General features: G+C 41.0%; 1 protein-coding gene across 1 annotated transcript in view; it reads right to left on the bottom strand.

Moving 5' to 3' along the window:
* The window catches only part of ppp4r4.L (protein phosphatase 4, regulatory subunit 4 L homeolog), an 80359-nt gene that overhangs the window by 12255 nt on the left and 46972 nt on the right, over window positions 1–21132 (bottom strand). The window contains exons 7-16 of the mRNA XM_018230455.2: window positions 20787–20894; window positions 13466–13587; window positions 13176–13298; window positions 12437–12600; window positions 10997–11116; window positions 10386–10463; window positions 8624–8707; window positions 8184–8366; window positions 7497–7602; window positions 486–633 (exon numbers count right to left, since the gene is read on the bottom strand). Coding sequence (XP_018085944.1) covers window positions 486–633; window positions 7497–7602; window positions 8184–8366; window positions 8624–8707; window positions 10386–10463; window positions 10997–11116; window positions 12437–12600; window positions 13176–13298; window positions 13466–13587; window positions 20787–20894 — 1236 coding nt within the window. The remainder of the gene's footprint in view (window positions 1–485; window positions 634–7496; window positions 7603–8183; window positions 8367–8623; window positions 8708–10385; window positions 10464–10996; window positions 11117–12436; window positions 12601–13175; window positions 13299–13465; window positions 13588–20786; window positions 20895–21132) is intronic.

Below are 21132 nucleotides of genomic sequence, written 5' to 3'. Positions count from 1 at the left end.
GCTCCCTTACACTGTTATTAACTAGTGATACCCCTTCAGTAGCTAGAACCTGCTATTGCAAAGACCAGTTCTTTTGATGACTACAGAGGGTGTTCTGGAGACAGCAGGAGGACGTGTCAAAAGATATTACTCCAACATAAGATTCTTAACTTGAAAAAGTTGCTTTTAAATGCTAAATTCCACAGAACCTTAAACCTATTTTTCAATGCATAAAGCTAATCAAAGATTATTATCTACATAGGAAGATAAAAGGCACACTATACAACTAATCAGGAATTATTTAGTACGTAGATGTGCTTTTATAAGGTTTTACAAGGTTTGATACATTACAAAGTTCTTTAACAAAGAAGGAGGCTCTTTAGAAAAGGCTTTGATTACACAATTAAAATGCTTTTACTGGCTGCAGAATGCAACTAAGTGCTAAGTGCTCCTTATGCATTACCTCAATTCATTTGTATATGGACAGAAATAAATAGCTCTTGTACCTGACATTAGCGACTGGGTCACTTGTAAGCTCCAAGACTGGCAAAAAGAAGTATTTACAGAAAAAGAATTTTGAAAAAAACTCCAGAATGTATTCACAGGTGTCTAAAAAACGCTGTCTGTTCCAGTAGCTCTTTCCTTGGCCGAGTTCTAAAAAACAACAGAATATATTAATAATGATCAATAAAGTAATATGTAATTTGCAGGAGGGGTTGAAGGGGGGTTAGTCACAAGGAACCTTTTCTTGAAGGTCTTTGTATGCAGTGAAAAGGAATCAGGTTGTTTATGATAAGATTTATGATGGCAGGAGAAAACAGGATTTTATGATACTCACCGTTAAATCCGTTTCTCTGTAGTCGATGGGGGACACAGGGACTCTTGGGGTTAAGCTCCACCCTCTAGGAGGCAGGACACTTAGAACTAATTTGCAGAGGGCATGTCCAGGACTCTGTCTTCACCCCACACTGTCATAATCCCTCAGTTTGTACTAAAGAGACTGCTGAAAAAAGGGATTATCATAATTTAACAATTTGCAGAACAGGTAATTCAGGAAAAAACTTTCCCATGGACCATAGGTCAACTTTCGCTCAGGGTTGGGAAGCCCTGTGCACCCCTATCGACTAAAGAGCAGATTTAACGGTGAGTAACAAAAAATCCTGTTTTCTCTGTCTTCTCAGGGGGACACAGGGAGTCTTGCGGACTTAACAAAGCAGTCCCAGAATAGCAGGGCGGAGCGAATTTGGATCTGACACGTTACTGCACCACAGTGTGCAGTACCTTGTGGCCAAAGCTAAGGAGAACTTGTCAAGGCTGTAGAATTTTTTAAATGTATGTACTGAGGACCAGGTGGCTGCTCTGCAAATCTGATCCAAGGAAGCAGAGTTACGCCATGCCCAAGATGGTCCCAGGGACCTTGTGGAATGTGCACGAACATTCTCTGGTGGAGGCCTGCCCTTGGATAGGTAGGCCTGACGGATTGTCTCTCTGATCCACCGTGCAATAGACGTCTTGGAGGCTGCCATGCCCTTTCGTGATCCAGAAGGCACGACAAATAAGGTTTGAGCCGTCTGAAGGTTTTGGATCGTTCCAGATACCAGTGGAGTGCTCCATCTACATCCAATTTGTGCAATCATTTTTGGGATCCGGACAAAGGGAATGAACCACTATATCCTGGTTGATGTGAAAGGAAGATACGACCTTGGGGAGGAAGGATGGCAGGGTGCGCAGTACTGCCTTGTCCTTATGGAAGACCAGAAGGGATGGGTCACATGATAATGAGCCGAGTACTGACACTCTGGCTGAAGAAATTGCCACGAGGAATACCACATTCCAGGTAAGCCACTTTTCAGATACTACCCCTAAGGGTTCGAAGGGAAGATCCAGCAGAGACTCTAGGACCAGGTTAAGGTCCCAGGTTGAAACGCCAAGGTTGAGTCATGGCGTCCACTCCCATCGGATCTCAATAACGAGCAAAGAATTTGGGCACCTTGCGGTTGGTTCTGGATGCCATGAGGTTGATTTGGGGGTGATCTAGCTGGTTTCAGCTGAGGAAATCTGCTTTTGTGTTGGAAACCCCTCTGATGGGAATGGTGGATAGTCTTACCGATCTGAACTCCACCCAAGTTAGAATTTGCTGTACTTCCGCTAGGGCTGCCCTACTGCCCTGCTGCTGGTTCCACCCTGTCTGTTTATGTATGTGACGGTGGTGGAGTTGTTGCTTTGCACTCAGACAGACTTGGTTTGAAGCTGGCGAGACCAGTGATTGAGGGCTAGTCATACAATTAACAATTATGTTTATGGGTAACTTGGCTTCTTCAGGGGACCATGGACCTTGTACAGATAGATTGTTCGATGTTGCTCCCCAACCTAGTTGATTTGCGTCTGTCGTAATCACAGTCCAGTCTGGGATTTCCCAGGATTGTACTATGGCTAGGTGTTCTTGTCTTAGCCACCAGGTGAGAGACTCTTTTGTTGTGTTTAGAAGAGTGAACGTTTGGGAGAGAGACCCTCCCTTCCCCCCCTGAAAGAATGTTGGCTTGTAGAGGGTGAAGATGTATCTGTGCGAAGGGAACCCCCTTGATGGATGTGACCATCAGTCCTAGGACTCCCATTGCTGAGTGTACTGTTGGACGTCGGTTGTGGAGTAGACGGTTGACTTGGTTTCTGATCTTTAACTGCTTGTCTCAAGGTAAGGTTACCCGTTGGGTTAGGGTGTTGAACTCAAGACCCATAAATATCATCTGGTGACAGGGCCGCAGGCTGGATTTGTCCCAATTGATGGTCCAGCCAAAGCTCTTAAGTAGAGTTATCGCCTGCTGAACACTCTGTCTGCTCTTCCGTCCTGGCCTTGATGAGCAGATCGTCCAGGTAAGGTGTCACCGAAATTCCCTGGAGTCTCATCGTTGCTGCAGAAACCGTCATTAGTTTGGTGAAAACTCTGAGGGCTGAGGACAGACCGAACAGCAACGCTACAAACTAATAGTGTTGATTCTTGAAGACAAACCTCAGGAAGCGATAATGTGGAGGCCAAATTCGTACATGGAGGTAAGCATCCTTGATGTCCAGGGACATCAATAGGAGTCCCGGATCCATCCCCCGGGTAACTGAATGTAGTGTTTCCATCTTGAATCGTACAGACCAAATGTGCTTGTTGAGAAATTTGAGATCTAGGACTGGTCTGAATGATCCGTTCTCCTCTGGGAATAGGAATAGAACCCAGAGAATGTCTCTGAATGTGGCACAGGTACGATTACTCCGTTTCGTTCCATGTTGGAAATGCATTCGTAAAAGGGTTGAGCTTTTTTGGGGTTGGATGGAACCCTGGACATGATGAACTTTCTGGGGGGGGGGGAAATCGAGATGGTTACCTTCGGCTATGATCTGATTGACCCAGGCGTCCATTGAATATCGGTTCCATACCTCCCGGAATCGCAGCAGTCTGCCCCCTATTGGTTGCTGAGATCCCGGAGGGGGTGACCCGTCATGCGGAGGTTGATTTATCACCCGGGGACTTGCTGTGGAACTTGTTGGACTTCCACGTAGGTCGACCCTTGTCGTTTGTCTTTGATCGGAAGTGAGAACGCTGGGGAGAATTGTGTCGCCTGGTGAACCGTCCTCCTTGGGGACGAAAAAACTTTCCACGTGTGGGGAAGGAAGTGGATTTGCTCTTATTTTGAGGGAGAAACGTGCTCTTTCCTCCCGTGGCCTGCGATATAATCTTTTGTAATTCCTCACCGAAAAGATGTTGTCCTTTGAAGGGTAGCAAAGTGAGGGACTTTTTTGAACTGAGGTCGGCTGACCAGTTGTTTAGCCATAAGGTTCTGCAGGCTGCAACTGATAGGGCTGACGTGCGGGCAGTGATTTGCGCCGTATCTAGAGTGGCGTCACATAAGTATGCTGATGCTTCCGCTATGGATTGTACCGTTGACATAATATCATTTCTAGGTACTCCCTCTTGTATATTGTTGATCAGGGCTACCCATGCAGAAGCGAGTGCAGGGCGTAGGGTAGATCCAGCCCAAGAGTATGTTGCTCTTAGGAAACCCTCAAGCCTTCGGTCACTTGGGTCCTTAAACGCTGCGGCATCCGTGACTGGGAGGGTTGTGGATTTAGACAGTCTGGAAACAGGAGCATCAACTGAGGGAGACAATGACCATTTGTCCACCAAGTCTTTGGAAAAAGGATAGGACTTAGAAAATTTTCGGGTGGCTTGGAACTTTCGTTCTGGAGAGTTCCATTCTTCTTGTATAATGTTTAGCAGTTGTTCATGTGAAGGGAAACAGATTGAGGATTTTTGTTGTCTTTTGAACAGGCTGGCTGTTGTTCCGCAGCTTAGGTGATTTTTAGTACTTCCGTTACTCCCCTGATTATGTTGTCGATGTCATGTTGGACATACTTCGGATGGAGCGAGTTCGCCCTCAGAGTGAGAGTTATCCCCTGCTACTGAGGATGCATCTGAAGAAGCATGACAGCCAGTGTCTCCTTTGGGGCTGGATGGTCTCTTGTGTTTCCCATTAGGCCTTTGACTTAATTTGGCTAGGGCTTTGCCTAAATTGTCAGCAATGGAGGGAAGGTTCTGTAAAGAGGCTAATGACTGTGAGAGCTGGATAGCCCATAATGGGGCTGGAGGGTCAGTGGAAGTGCCAGGTACTTCGTCCTGAGCCATGTCTTGTAGAGGATTCCTGGGAGGGGGTGGGATGGAAGAGTTGGCTCCCATGGGGTATGTAGTCCCCTGCCCCTTGGAACAAGGCCTGTACATAGGCTCTCCCTGGCCCCCAGGAATTTTTGTGTGGTAGTTTTTGCAGGAAAAATAGGGAACCTGCGCTGCTGCTGCAGCTGCTCTCTCCCCAGCCCTGTGGGAAAGTTCCCCTGTCTTACCTTCTGCCATGTGTTGCAGTGTCTGAGGTACCTGCTGAGGGAGTATGGATCGAGTAGGGCTGAAGACGTAGTGCTGTAGTGCCCTTTGCGACCTGAATAAGTGCTCTATCTGTGGCCCCCACTCTGCTCCTAATTGAAAGAGGAAGTGTGGAACTGCGCGTCTGTGAAGGGCCTGCGTTCCATATACAGCGCGGGAGCAAGAAAATGGTGCCCGGAACACAGGCACCTCCTCCTGTGCAGTATGACGCGCTGTCCAAAATGGCACCTGGAACGCATAGCATGCGGTCCATTGAAGGCACGCATAAGGAGCCTGTAGCAGACAGTTTCCCATACTCCGCTGAAGTGAATAGAGGACCGGAGGCAGCGGGTAGCTCTGTAGAGAAGGGGGCGCACAGTAGGAATCGACTGAAGAGTGCCTTCAGTCGTTAACAGGCCTTACCCATTCCACATCCCCTGACAAGAGGAGGGAGGGAGGGGGGTGAGAGCGGTAAGTGAGAGTGCAAGGTATACTCACAAGTCCAGAGTGACCTGCGGGACCTTCTGTCTCTCCTATGACCGGGAGCAGGAACTGTCCACTGGTCAGTATAGGCCATGGGCTAGGTTAGGACCCTGGTGCTGTCCCACAAGGGAGGTAATACTCTAAAGGGAACAAGTAATCCTGACCCTAGGATACCCCATCTTGAGTTGTGAAGCTTGTTGTCTTTGAAAATCTTGTTTCAGGAGGACAAGAGTTTTCCCTCCTCCTAGTAAGCAGGACACAAAAAAACGGAGGGATTATGGCAGTGTGGGGTTAAGACGGAGTCCCGGACATGCCCCCTGCAAATTAGTTCTAAGTGTCCTGCCTCCTAGAGGGTGGAGCTTAACCCCAAGGGTCCCTGTGTCCCCCTGAGACAACAGAGAAAATGCCAAGATTGAAGCTACAGCCTTTCAGCTGTAGAACTATTTTATATTGTGTGTTTGAATGTATCTAATTGCTGAGAAGCCTTTGAACTGAAGGGGAAGTCAAGGGGTATCCAATGTTTTTATTGCTCCTCCCCAACTATCAATAACTTTCTAGACTTTAAGAACATTTTCGTGGAAAGGATTGACCTGTATAGTCTTACAAAACAACATACAATCTTCAATATTGTCATTTTCTCCTGACTCCATAAACCTTATCATAAGCAACCTAATTTCTTTTCACTGCATACTGTTACAAATGGAGTCCCAAACCCAGAGCTAGCACCAAGGTCCCGGTCGCGGCCCACTCCTCCACCTATAACAAGCACCTTTTGCTTCAGGTCACAGGCCGGGTCAAACACACTAATATTGTATTGTAGTCAGTATACGGGCATAGGTCAGAACAGGCAGCAGACTAGACAAGGTAAGAGACAGGCAGAGTCAGGAACAGATCAGAACACTAGAAATCGCACCCAGGAACTACTGAAAATAGACCTACATTGGGCAATCAGTTATTGCCCGTGGTCCTTTTAAACATTCGAATTTCTCTGCAACTGCAATGACATCAAGAGGTGTACCGAAGAGAAAAGGATGGACGCTCTGCAAGGAGCACGGCGGTGTCCCCGCTGGCCCACTTGACCACCAGGTATTCTCACACATACAAAAACTGTTGAATAAGGTTCTGTGGTAACTAAACGTCATACAAGACAACCGTAATCCTTTTCATTCCCATTTCCAAACTACCACAGAAGCTTTAATAAATGAAAAGGACACAAGCATTTCATACATATTTTGTTGGAGCTCTGTATTACCTATACATATCTGTACATACACACTCCAAATGTATGAAGCAAATTACCTTCTTGAGCTATATATTCATCAAGTCTTGGTTAGATATTAATTAAGAAGGCTGCAGAAACTTGTCTGGTGATGAGGCCACCATGCAGTACTCTCCCATGGTGTCTGCATAGACCCCCTGCAATATGATCTTTGTCCTAGTGTTAAATTAGCCAAAATATCTGCTACCTTGCTAACCTTGCATAAGTGGTGGCTTGGCCCATGCATGATATGTAAAATTATACAGCATTTTGAAATTTCACCACGTTTTATGGTAAGATCAAAAAGAACAAACCAGACTGAATAGTCAGGAGCCAAAAGCATTAGGAGGCCTGGAAAACCATCCTGAAATTTCTAGTAAGTATTATTGGATGAACCAAAGAATAAAGGCCAGAATGAGCAACCAGGAAAAGTGTGAGAACAGAAAGTGAAAGCACAAGAATAATGGCAAAGAAAAGAAGGTGGAGGAGAACTGTATGGTATGTAAAGTTTGTTTGTATGTTTGCTCTTACTACTGAAAGCATGATTATTTTTTTATTTCCTAAACTATTCTGATGTGCTTAAAACTGGCTATATATGTGAGCCAATAATCAGGTGCAGACCTGATGTGCAGACCTGTCAGCTGATTGCTTCATCTTTAGACCAGTGTGACCCTGAGCCAACAGAACTTTACACCCAGTCTAAATAAATAGCTGACCAAGCCCCAGTCATAAAATAGATTGGAGGGAGAATTATTTTGAACATGAAAATAAAATTCCAAAAATAGGAGAAAAATGGCTACCTGAATCACAGAATTTTTATATTGTCTAGTCTATAGCAAAATAATTGTTATTGTCGACGCGCTTTGAAGTTACACTTACGTTCTATTAATTTCTGAATAATCTCATGTCTTTGTTCTTGTTTCCGGTTATAACGCAGGAATATACACAAAGTCCGAGCTGCTGCTTTTTGGACAGGCAAGACATTCTAAAGATAGAATAAGATATTGCAGAGTGATTTAAATTAAACATTACAAAGTACCTGAAAAATACCTTACAAAAATGAATAATCCCGACTGTCATTTTAGGCTGCACTCATATTTCATATACAAGTATGCAGACTTAGGTGCATAAGAACATAGGTGCTACCAGCTCAGGATGCAAATGAAATAGTGGTATCACTTGGATACTTAATATTACTTCTATTATTTTTTTGACTGCGTGCTCTTAAAAACGGGGAAATGTAATAAAATTTGCAAAGAGAACACATTTGCAAACAAAAATTCACATTTCAGATTGCATTGCAAATCTTAATTGCGTGTTGTGAACTTTTAAATTTTACATAGAAATGGGTGGATCAGATCAAGTACAACATTTTCACACAAAGGGCCACTTAAACTTAAATAACGTTTTCGCATTGGATTAAATCTGGCCCAAAATTCTTTATGCACACCACAACTTGTGTGTATGTGCCCACTGCACAGCTTAAAGGGAACAATTTTGGCACTGGAAGGTAGATGCATTCTAATATACATTCCATATAAAGTACACAAGTGTTCAAGGTCTCACATTGGTTAAAATGATAGTAAACATTCTGTGCAGAAATCGGTAATATATCTGATCACTGGAAATGATGTGTGGAAGGCAGGAATACTTCTGTAGTAGTTTTTCATGACTCCTCCATTTTAAAGAGTTTGCAACTCTCTGCTCTGCAGATGTCAGGGCTGGAATCAGATCTGGAACAATCAGAAGCTAAAAACACACAAAGAATGGAGTTTCAGCTCAGTGTTCTGGACTGTGTTTTGAGCATACAGTAAAATGTCTAACAAGCCACAACAATGCATGCTGTACTCTAGCTGTAAGGCATGTCCAGTAAACCCACCAATGCTTGTCTGGGGACAGACAGTGCAAATTATGTCTCAAACAAATGAAATGCTGAAGGCTTTGGTGTTCTATAAAAATGAGACACAAAAGTAGATTAAAAATATAAATGTTATGATAAAAGTCACCTTGTTCTCTAATGCTGAGTTTTCACCACCACTTGTCATTAGTTCCAGAGTTTCAGGGATGTGATTTAATAAAGCATCTAAGACCTAGGAAATATCACATAACATAAATCAGATCTGTACTGTATACCTTACTATAACAATCTTGGTCTCAAGAGAATATAAACTCCTAGAACTGTTGGCATATATAGCAAAGATGTAATAGAAGATATTCAGATACAAATAAGTTTGATAAAAATCTGTAAAACAGGTAGATAGTGCTGTCCTTCAATTGTACAGCAGCACCATGTTTGTTAAAGGCAAAAAGTATATATACATACAGTATATATACATGAAATATATAAACTTCCCTAGACAATGAGTGGACATATCTGGGATATGTTTTAGCAAGTATAAAAGAAAATGTAGGTTGCGCCAAATATTTTGAAAGTCTGCCATTTCTGGTCAGACATCTGTGCCTGATTCTCAAGTGTGCTGCGCCTATTGATGCAGGGTGCGGAGGGAACCTGGAGCTAATGCTTAGTCAGGAGGTAAAGGTAGCTCCAGGGTTCCCCTCTGTCAATAGGCGCAAAAGCTCCTGATTTGAAACGGAAATCAGGAAGAACTGAGCAGTGCCAAGCACAACTATAAGGAAGTACAAATAGTGCATTTTGACACAGGCAACTTTAATGGAAGTGGTTTAAGCCACAACTCACAGCAAGAAAAATTTCATAGTTTTGTTAATTATTTGACCTTTCCATCTAACTCTTTCAAGCTTTCAAATGGGGGTCACTGACCCCATGTGAAAACAAATGCTTTGTAAGGCTACACATTTATTGTTATTGCTACTTTGTATTACTCATCTTTCTATTCAGGCCCTCTCTTATTTCTATTCCAGTCTCTTATTCAAATCAACGCATGGTTGCTAGGGTAATTTGGACCCCAGCAACCAGATTGCAAACTGGAGAGCTGTTTATGAATAAAAAGCTAAATAATAAAAAATAAATAAATAATAATGATAATAAATAAAAGCTAAATAACTAAAAGCTACAAATAATAAAAAATGAAAACCATTTACAAATTGTCTCAGGAATATCACTCTCTACATCATACTAGAAGTTAACTCAAAGGTGAACAATCCTTTTAATGAAAAATAAATCTATCTCTAATATACTTTAATTAAAAAATATGTAAATATTTATGTTTTTATAATAAACCTGACTGTATGCAGTGAAATTCCCCCTTCGCTTTACTTGCTCTGATAGCTGCAGATAGGAAACTTCAGACAGTCCCTAACTGCTCTGCAGGGAAGCGATCATACTTTCCAAGGGCAGGGGGGAGCCCCCTCACCTGACTTCCCAGAACTCAAGCAGCTTTGTTTGTTTCCCTATAAAGCAGCCGGCAACTGTGTAGAGATTTGTATGCACAGACCCAGTGCAGTCTGCATATTCTGATTATTAATCAGTCTTGCTATATCTGCTTCTATGGCAGATATTATTTGACTTGTGCTGTTTTGATAATTTATGATGATCCCTAAGCTTAACCTCCCAACTGAAGCCCAGACCACACTTAGCATGTGTGTGGTCTTACAAAGATGTTAAACAAAGTTACAAGATGACAGCCCCCTGCGGGGGGCTGTTAGTTTAGTTCGGCTTCTGGTGCAATAAGTTCAAATTTATGTTTAGTATACAAAATATAGCATTTCTAGCATTAATCTATTTTAGACTTTAATTACCCTTTAAGAAATATAACAAACAGGTCCACATAAAGTACCGTGTAGCCATACCTCTAATGAGTCGTCCTGTAATAGAGCTACCAGCTCCTTGTGTATTATATACACACTAGCCCCCAAAAGTTTACTGACCTGAGAAAAGAAGAATGTTATAAAAACAAGGAGAAGAAAACACTATTTCAGACATTTAATTAGGGGTGCTAAAAAGAGGATTGTGATCTACCATTAAATCTTAGGGTGACGGTACTCAAGAAGATTAGTAATCTGCACTAAATCTGCCTTACCAGGGCAACTAATCTCCAAAAATGCTTTCCAACCGACATTATAAAACAATAACATAAAAAGATACAGGATTTACAAACCCCAACAATACAATAATAGCAATAGATCTTGTGTTGGCATTGCTTACACAGACAATTTAGAACAGCAGAGTGTGTTTCAATTAAGGGCATGTAATTTAGATGTAATGTCTATATACATTGGGCTAGAATTCTACTGTATATACTTTTGGCCAAATCATTTAATATTTGATGGGAGGCAGCACAGGGGGTGGCAGATATTGCCTTATTGCCAGCTAAGGGAGTTATAATTGTTTTCTTTTTCTCTCAAAACTAAAATATATAGAACAAATAAAAGCTATAGACATTTAGCAAAAGGATACTTACTTCATAGAAGCCAACGGCCATAGTGTATCGCACTGGCTCATCAGGATCATGACAAAGGCAAAAGAATGTGGCATACAGATCTATATGAAAGTTTTTGGAACCAACAAATATAGCCATTGCCTGGAGAAACAATTTTGTAAAACAAAGAAACATTTAGACCTAAACTGTATACTGAGTCTACTGCTTATCTAAGCAAACATGAGGACATAAGTCAACTTGAATCAAGTAGCTCTGAAATGATACTTTGTAACATTAGGCACTGGAATTATTGGAAATATTTAGGTCCCTTATTTAACCAGGTCACCTAACCTTAACCTTATTTTCATTTTTCCCTTATTTAACCAGGTCATGAATATCCTGCTCGCTATTCCACCCAAAAGCAAAGTCCCTTTTTAGCCTAGGAGTCAGGAATGTTCCAGCTAAACAGTGAAAATAAGAGGTAACAAATAACACTTTTTACCTACATTTTACATTAATCCTACTGCTTATCTGAGCAAATTTTTACATTTGAATGTAGCACACAGGTAAAAAAGGCTGGAAAGCCATGATCTAAAAGGAATGATTTGTGCTAGGGTTTAAGGGACCTGCTGCTGCCACAGAATTTCAAGCAAGAGACCCTCTTCAAATATAGGGACATATTTACTACAGGGCAAAAGTTAAAATGTGGAGTATTTTTACCAAAAATGAAAATTGCCCACAACACTGCCAATTTTCTAATAGAAATCATAGATTAAGCAGCATGAGATGGAACCAGCCAACCCTGATGCACTACACTGCTTGCATTATTGGGGGTAAATATGGTAAGGAACAGTACAAGAGGGGGGCTCTGCAAAGGCACATCTTTATATGCAAGGGTTTTATTACACATGTTAAGACACTTCCTCTTGATTACATTCTATAAGGTATTAAAGAGAAACTAAAATAATAATTTTACATAACTTACATCATAAAATACATAAGTATGTTATGTTATAGTAAGACATTCATGCTAACTCTTCATATCACTGCTATCTTGGATTTACTATTTCCAGTACACATGCATTTTTCAGTGCCTGGTCCTGTGATTTTGTTTAGCGAACTAAGAGACATGATGCTACAATTTAATAAGAGTGGGATTATTGGCAGGCTTAGGAGGGTCAATCATGATGCAGGTTTTCCACTTGCCATATGTCATCCCTGAAGTGTCATATCTAACAGCAGTAGAGAATGTGCTACCCACGGGTTTGTTTCACTGTGCATGAGCATGCAGAGATCTATGGGGATGGGGGTAGGGTATGGCAGGAGCTATTGTCACCTGACTTAAAGCAGTGAGATAAAATATGATTACTGATTTTGGGACAGCTGCAAAATTTTGTGAATTGCTAGTCCATGCTTTTCCTTTAAAGTGAAAAGAGAAGAACTCACTGGGAAGTTGTAGGCACAGAAAAGAGAAGAACTCACTGGGAAGTTGTAGGCACAGTTCTTTCTTACTGCTAGGTACTTCTTCTCCAGCTCCAAGCTCTGAATCTGATTGTCACTGTGTCCATTTTCTTGGTGTAGGCCCAACCTGCAGAGCTTCTTATAGAACTCCAGGAACCAAATATGCTGCTCCTGGGTAAATATTCCTTATAAAGAATTGCAAAATATAATGGTGATCTACAAAAGTCAGTAATTTTAACAACAAACCAAAATTAAAGCTATTTTATGCTCACATTGTACCTTGCCCATCCAGGGCTATCAGTTGTATTTTACACTAAATATTTAACGGGCCCCCTGTTTGGAGCTCATCCACGACATGCAAGTTCTCCAGGGGAATTTGTTTTGCCGTCATCTGCGATAATTGCACCACAGGTAAAGTGCTTTGTTTATCGGTTCTAAGGAGTGTGAGTTTGTACTCCTTAGTACGTCTTAATTTGTGAATCTTTTATTTGTAAGTTCCCATTTAAACATTTTATTTTATTTTCCTGCTGCAAACAAATCAGTCATGTGATGAATCAATAACTTATGTTTCTGTTCTATCAAGCTCTAAACAGTAGGGTATAAATTTAAAAAAAGTTAATAACCACATTTATAATATATTTATACAATTCTAAAAAGAAAAATTTTTGTGAATTAGATTTATCAACTATCCACTACATTTGAACAAGGGGTGGATCTACTGCCCATTTAAAGATATAATGATCCCATTACTTAAACATACCTTGCAGCCCATGGCAGAGTTTTCCTAATTGCAAAGACAAAGAAGCAAGGACTGATTCGTCTGCTTTAAAAGACTTCTCACAGAAAGACTTCACCAGTGGAAGGACAATCTGACTTCGGTCTTCTGCAATGTAACAAGGGACAGACAAAAGAAATAAACAAATCTATGTATCAGAAACACATTGATTTGCAGGTGTCAACAAAAGATATACATGCTTATGATGTAGGAAAATATGCCAGAAAAAGAATGAAATGAATACAAGAACAAAAATACAATGAAAGAAAATTTACCATGGTCAAATATAAGTAGCAAGTTAACCAGGGTTTCAAAAGCTGCCAGACGCACACTACTGCCTTCATCTTGAGCTAACTCGACTAGTTCAGGAAGAACCATGGTTTTAGTTAATTCTGCCCTGCAACAAAGAAACCATTACATTACACCATATACATAAATGCAAGTTGTGAGACAAATTAAGAACTCAGTAAACAGCACATCTAAGGCAGTGGAAAAAAATCCACATCAGTTTTAAAACATGGGATTGTATGAAAACTGGATATCTTTAATTACACTTGCTCCAGCAACTTTTTTGGTACAATAAGTATCAAATGAGCTATAGTATCAACTGAAGTTAACATATTCTCTCATTTCTGTTAGTCCGAGTGACTATAGAAAACCATACTAATTAGAACCTTTTCTGCGCATAATGCACTTTGTTAGCCCATCATTCAAGCAAAATTGCTCCTGCCTCATGTACAGTGAATCCTGCACATGAGAACATTGAATTGAGTATTTCTTTTCATCACTTTGTCTCTCTTAGGCAGTGCAATTCCCATATACCTCAAGGGAAACATTGACTGAAGTTAACATATTCTCTCATTTCTGTTAGTCCGAGTGACTATAGAAAACCATACTAATTAGAACCTTTTCTGCGCATAATGCACTTTGTTAGCCCATCATTCAAGCAAAATTGCTCCTGCCTCATGTACAGTGAATCCTGCACATGAGAACATTGAATTGAGTATTTCTTTTCATCACTTTGTCTCTCTTAGGCAGTGCAATTCCCATATACCTCAAGGGAAACATTGACAGGTCAGTTTTGGCACTTTATTTGCCACTGTTTTCCGCCTGATAACAGGGGAGGTTTGCAATGCCCTGTGTGCAGCAGCCCGTAGAATTTAAGTTAATAAGGCTTAGTTTGCTTTTATGAAAATAAAAGTGTACTTTCAGCTTTGTTTTGTAAAATAATTCTGAAAGCCTTTATTTCTACATTAAAAGTCATTAAAAGGTATCCTACTCTTTTACAAGAGACGGATCAAAATGGGCATTTTGTATTGCTCATATTATAGCATTTTTTGGAAACCAAGCATTTACAGAAACATTTAAAGGGCACTGATATTATTCCTTTAAACTTTATTTTTATTTTATAACCTAAATGACAGGCCAAAGCTATATATGCAGAACCTAACACCAGAACAAAGACTTCATACAGAAGGTGATATTGGATAACTGTGTACAAAAATACATTGTATATAAGAAGAAACAGGATTATATATACAGTGTTGCTATTTGATTTACCACAGTGAAATATATATTTGCCCTGGATATCTAGTAATGTACTTGGAAATGAAATTAAAAAACCTAATCAGTATACAACGCATTCAGGCATCTGTTTATCTGAGCCAAGGGCACTCTGTCTAAATGAAGGTGAACTGCTTAGTCATGCAATTACAATTGAGTGGCTTTCAATACCTTTGTGAATGACATTGTGGCTTGTATCCCAAGTACATCACAACATGATGGTACAATCATTTGTTCCAAGCCATTTACTAAAAGGCTGTAAACCATGAGTCATCAGCTGAGAAGGAATCCAAAGCAAGACTTTGAAAATAGCAGAGTGGATTTCATACCACTCAAAACAGGCAGAGCTGCATTTTCTTCATTGTTTTCATGTTGCAGGCTGCTTGATCACTAATGGGCTAAGGTGAATTACTTTTAATGTATGCATTATTTACAGAATGAGAAAGAAAGAAAGCAATCTCCGTATCAACTTAAACGACCAGTAATACATCCACTTGAATGAAATCTGCTCTCCGTTTACTTGTTAAGACAAAGTGTATGTATGCTAATGAAGGTCTGATATTTTGTATAGAAGAACTTTATTTGTTGATGTTGAAGCTGTCATTTAGCATCCTGTGGGACTCAGGACACAGCAAAAAGCTGATAAACTATGAATATACAAGTGTTTTAGGGCAATGATGCACAGTGCTATTTGTTGCTCAGCGACAAATATATGGTAAATATAAGTTTTAACTCAAACTACCAGCACATCAGAACTAAACTACCAACTTTGGATGTATTGGAAGTGAAGTAAATATATGGTATTTACCCCAAACCCATTTGGACATTGCTCAACACATCCAAATGCATTCCAAATGCAATCCAAATCTATAAGTGTTCCTCATTTGCTTGCAGTCACATCTCTAGAGGGGTTACCCGCGGCTTATTCTGATTTTTCTGATGTATTTTCTAAAAGAAACTTTTGCCCCACATAGGGGTTATGACTGCCCAATTGACCTCATTCCTGGGTCTACTCCCCCTAGAGGGAGAACATATCCTCTTTCTTTGCCTGAAGCCCAAGCAATGAAAGAGTACATCAAAGAAAACCTCGAAAGAGGTTTCATTAGGCCTTCTAGTTCCCCTGCTGGTGCTGGGTTCTTTTTCGTGGGCAAGAAGGATGGAGGTCTTCGCCCATGTATCGACTATAGAGGTCTTAATAAAATTACCATCAAAAACCGTTATCCCCTTCCACTGATTTCTGAACTATTTTATCAGGTCAAGAATGCCTCTATTTATTCCAAACTTGACCTTAGAGGTGCATATAACCTCATCCGTATCAGGGAAGGGGATGAGTGGAAAACGGCCTTTAACACCAGGGATGGCCCCTACGAGTACTTAGTGATGCCATTTGGTCTTTGCAATGCCCCCGCAGTGTTCCAGGAATTTGTCAATGGCATCTTCCGGGACCTGCTGGGGTTATTCGTAGTGGTATATCTGGACGATATTCTAATTTTTTCCTCTAACTTGAGTGATCATCAAAAACATGTCAGGGAAGTGTTGCTCAGGTTAAGGAAGAATAATTTATTTGTGAAGCTTGAGAAATGCACCTTTGAGGTTTCTTCTGTCCAATTTTTGGGGTTCAATATCTCCGGTAAGCGTCTTGAAATGGATCCTGGTAAGGTTAAGGCCGTATTGGGTTGGACTAAGCCTCTTTCTTTACGAGCAATTTAAAGATTCTTAGGCTTTGCTAATTATTATCGTCAATTCATTAGAAACTTTTCTTTGGTGGTGTCTCCAATCATGGATCTAACCAAAAAGGGTGCAGATCCAAGTATGTGGCCTCCCGAGGCTATACAAGCTTTTGGATTTCTTTAAAAAGAGTTTGTGTCTGCCCCCATTCTCCATCACCCCAATACCAATCCTTTTATTGTAGAGGTTGATGCCTCAGAGGTTGGGGCTGGGGTGGTCCTTTCTCAAAAGCATCCGATAACCAACAAGGTGCATCCATGTGCATTCTTCTCTAGGACATTTTCACCTGCCGAAGCCAATTATGACATTGGAAATAGAGAATTGTTGGCTATCAAATGGGCCTTTGAGCAATGGCGACATTTGCTGGAGGGGGCTAAACATACTATAACAGTCTTTACTGACCACAAGAATCTGTTATACATCGAGTCTGCCAAACGGTTGAATACTAGGCAGGCTAGATGGGCTTTATTTTTTACCTGGTTTAATTTCTCTCCCACTTACAGGCCTGGTTCTAAAAACACTAAAGCTGAGGCACTCTCTAGGATCAGACCGTGCCACACTATTATCCTCAGCTCAATCGTCTGCCCCTGTAGATACTCCTTCCTGGAGGTGATTTGTACCTGAGGGCTTAAGGGAACAGGTTCTGGGTGAGGTTCATAATTCAAAAATGGAGGGACATCCAGGTATCTCTAAAACGGTGTCTTTATTGTCCCGTGATATGTGGTGGCCTTCATTTAAACAAGATGTCAAAGATTTTGTTTATTCTTGCCCTGTTTGTGAGAGATCAAAGTCTTCTAGGAATCTGTCACAGGGATTGCTAAGGTCATTACCTATTCCGGACAGACCCTGGTCCCATCTGTCTATGGATTTTATTGTTGACCTCCCTTCATCTCAAAGGAAAACTGTGATTTGGGTGGTGGTGGATAGGTTCAGCAAAATGAGTCATTTCATTTCCCTCCCACACCTCCCATCTGCTATGACTCTGGCTGAGTTATTTATTTCTAATATTTTCAAATGACATGGTTTTCTGGTCAATATTGTTTCTGATAGAGGGGTACAATTTGTTTCTAAATTTTGGCGAGCATTTTGCTCTCTAGTTGGGATTGCGTTGTCATTTTCTACCGCATACCACCCTCAAACTAATGGTCAAACTGAAAGGGTTAATCAGTCCCTTGAACAATTCTTAAGGTGTTATGTGTCTGACAACTAATCCTCATGGGCTGAACTATTACCCTGGACAGAATTTGCTTACAATAATGCAACTCATGCTTCCACTGGTCAATCTCCATTTTTTATTGTTAATGGTTTACATCCCAAAGCATTTTCTTTTTCTGGTTCATTATCCTCTGTACCATCTGTCAAACAATTTGCCAAGATTTGGTCCGGGGTGCACGATTCTTTTTCTACAGCTACGGCCGCTCAAAAAAGGGCAGCTGATAGGTCTCGTAGAGAGGCACCCAAATACCTGGTTGGAGACTCAGTATGGTTATCCACAAAAAACATCAAACTTAAGGTTCCCTCACTCAAGTTGGGACCTAGGTTTATTGGTCCATATCCCATTACTGAAATAATTAATCCTTCTTCTGTTCATCTCAAACTACCTGATAATTTTAAGATTTCTAATTCTTTTCATGTTTCTCTTGTAAAACCAGCATCACAGGTCCAGCAACAATCCTTTCCTCCCCCAGTATTGGTAGAGGGTCAGCCTGAATATGTAGTGCAAGAACTCCTTGACACTCGCCTTGTGCAGGGTAAGTTACAATACCTAGTACGATGGAAGGGTTATGGCCCTGAGGAGAATTCTTTGGTTCCTGTTTGTGATGTAAGAGCTGACCGTCTCAGGAAACAGTTCCATCTTAAATTTCCTGAGAGACTTGGGGGTCCGGTGGGGGGGTAATGTGATGAAAACTCACCCTGGTGGTCTAGTGGGAGGGGGTCTGCAGGGACACTTGCAGCCCCCTCGGCGGGGACGCCAGCCATGCTCCTCTGCTGCCGTTTCTTAGGGCGCGTGCGGCGCGATACTTCCCTATTTATCGGCGCAGTGCCGCGAACTTTTGTGTATTTAAAGCCACAGTATACATTTCACATTGCCCATTATAGGTTCATCTGTATTGAGTTCCTGGTGCTTCTGTGTGTTCATTCTGACTATTATCTGATTCCTGGTGTGACCCCTGCCTGTTTTGACGATTCTAATCTCTGAAATAATGACCGAGCCTGGTATCTGACTCTGCTTTATCCGCTTCCCTCCTGATTGATCTCCTGGTTTGACCCTTGCTTGCCTGACTCCGCTTGTACTCTGCCTGCCCCGACCCGTTTTGACTTTGCCTTTTGTCTACGCCTTGTACTGCGACCTTCTGCCCAAAAGACTTCTGCTTAACAGTTGTGCCCCGTTGCTCATTCAGAACCCCTCGCTTTGCACATCTCTTAATAAGACCTGGCGGCATCTGATTAGCTGAGGGCTCCTCCCAAGGTGAAAGACGGCTGTTAAAGGTGGAAGCAAGAGCCGAGAACAGGGTGCTTAGCAACGGTTCTGAATTTAGCGTGCCAACCGTGACACATAATCTGAGACAATGCAATTAGTTTTAATTTTTTTTATTATTTGTGGTTTTTGAGTTAGTTAGCTTTTTATTCAGCAGCTCTCTTTCTCTCTCTTGCGGTTTCAACAATTTGGTTGCTGGGGTCCAAATTACCCAAGCAACAATTCATTGATTTGAATGAGAGGCTGGAATATGAATAGGAAAGAGCCTGAAAAGAAAGATGAGAAATGAAAAGTAGCAATAAAAATGTGTAGCCCTACAAAGCATTTGTTTTTATATGGGGTCAGTGACCCCCATTTGATTTGAAAATGATGAAAAATAAATATTGAAGACCAGTCGAAAAGTTAATTAGAACTGGCTATTCTAAAACATACTAAAAGCTAACAGGTGAACCACTCCTTTAACTGCTTATTGGCCCAGGAATGAGATCACCAGAAGGGACTACCCAACCAATATCTGTCTGAAAAATCAGATATCAGGCAGATTTGAAAATCAAGTAGGGCAAGGATTACATGGGTACATTAATGCTATCTCCATTGAATGGGTTTCCATTGGCCCACTTTATGATACAATTAATGGCTTGGCACAACCTTGCCAAACAAGCAGATCTCCGCAATACACAAGGTACCTACCTGTTTGTACCAGGTTTCACAGTCTATCTGCCTGATTACTAACTGGTGGTAAGGAATAAACCCCAGGGAATCCCACATAAAATACTACCATTTACACAAAGTGGAACATTTAGAGGAACAATTCAGTTTCTGGCTCTTCAAAGTAGCTTTTAATAGCCCAGGTAGTGCCCCAAAGTTTGTGTTTGTTTGGCAAACATGTATTTGCTCCCATGTAGCAGCATACATGCAAGACTTGTCCTCACACAGAGGACTCAAGCTTTTAACTATGCTAATATGCTCCCGCTGACAGCACATGGTATGTTCACAGGGGCTGGTTCAGTGGCCTGAGAGGGGCTATAGGCAATATTGTATATAGCCTCTGGTGGCCCTCCCTCCAGTCCAAGCCTGCTAGGATCCTCCTTTCCCAAACGATTTGTAAAGAGCTATCAAGTTCCTTCATAAATGCCTCTTCACCACAGATGGAACTCCATTAGTACCCTGGGGTGAACAGCATCAGGTTCTGCACATTTATTTACTCTCAGATGATCTAGTCTCTTTTGAACTTTTTCCAAAGTCAGCCAGTCACCTATACTTTAAACTTGAACTGGGACTATTAAGATGAAGCCTTTATTATCTGGTTCCACAGTGGTTTAAAGAAAGAAAAGAAGCAGTTCAAAAGCTCTACCTTCCTTCTGTTTCCATCAACCATGTTAGTTGACTTTGAGAACATTTTACTTGTCTCAGAAAAGCCTTTTTTTTTGTTGTCAATTTGTACTTGCCCGATTGCTTTTCAACATGTTCCCCATGATACAGCTTAAATAAAATCCATTCTCATTTTCTTCTAACAATATCAATGCAAAATTTTCTATTCAACTAAAAAGTGCTGGAACTAAATTTTGCAGTATAACAAACTGGCCATACACCTAAAGACCTTTTTTTGAGAAGTTGCCAAATGAGTCCATCTTTGTCAGGTTTGGCTACCCTAGCTGATTAAACAGGAAGCAATGATGTCTGTCGGTTAAGGAGAGTTTACTGTGAGTTTATGATAAAAGGCTCTTCCACCTTTAGCAGCCTGTAGATTTCATTAAAAAAGGTCTATAATCCGTTTATGTATAAAGAAAAACATGGATGCTGAAGTTTACGAATAATGTACTCACCCTACACCTTGAGCAATGAATTCAAGCTGCCGGCACATGCATGATCGCACTTCATACTCTACATCCTGGCAGAGAGATTTTACCAGTGGGATTATATCTCTCTTTATTCTGAAAGCAATAGCAATTAATTTATTGCACATAAAATGTATGTTATCTGTTATAAATAATGCATATGTAGGTCTCCTATAGAAGGAACAACTAAGTATAAAACACACTTTATCAAAATGTGAGGTTAGAACTAACAGAAAAATTCATCCACTCATTCATATAGTATTTTTATTGATTGATTATTTATCAATGGTGAACTCTAACTTTCATTCATTGATAAGGAATACTGTACAGTCTG

This window comes from Xenopus laevis, chromosome 8L, assembly GCF_017654675.1.
Source record: "Xenopus laevis strain J_2021 chromosome 8L, Xenopus_laevis_v10.1, whole genome shotgun sequence".
Classification (NCBI taxonomy): Eukaryota; Metazoa; Chordata; class Amphibia; order Anura; family Pipidae; genus Xenopus; species Xenopus laevis.
The sequence above is the reverse complement of the archived record's forward strand: the minus strand, read 5'-3'. Positions and strand labels throughout refer to the sequence as shown.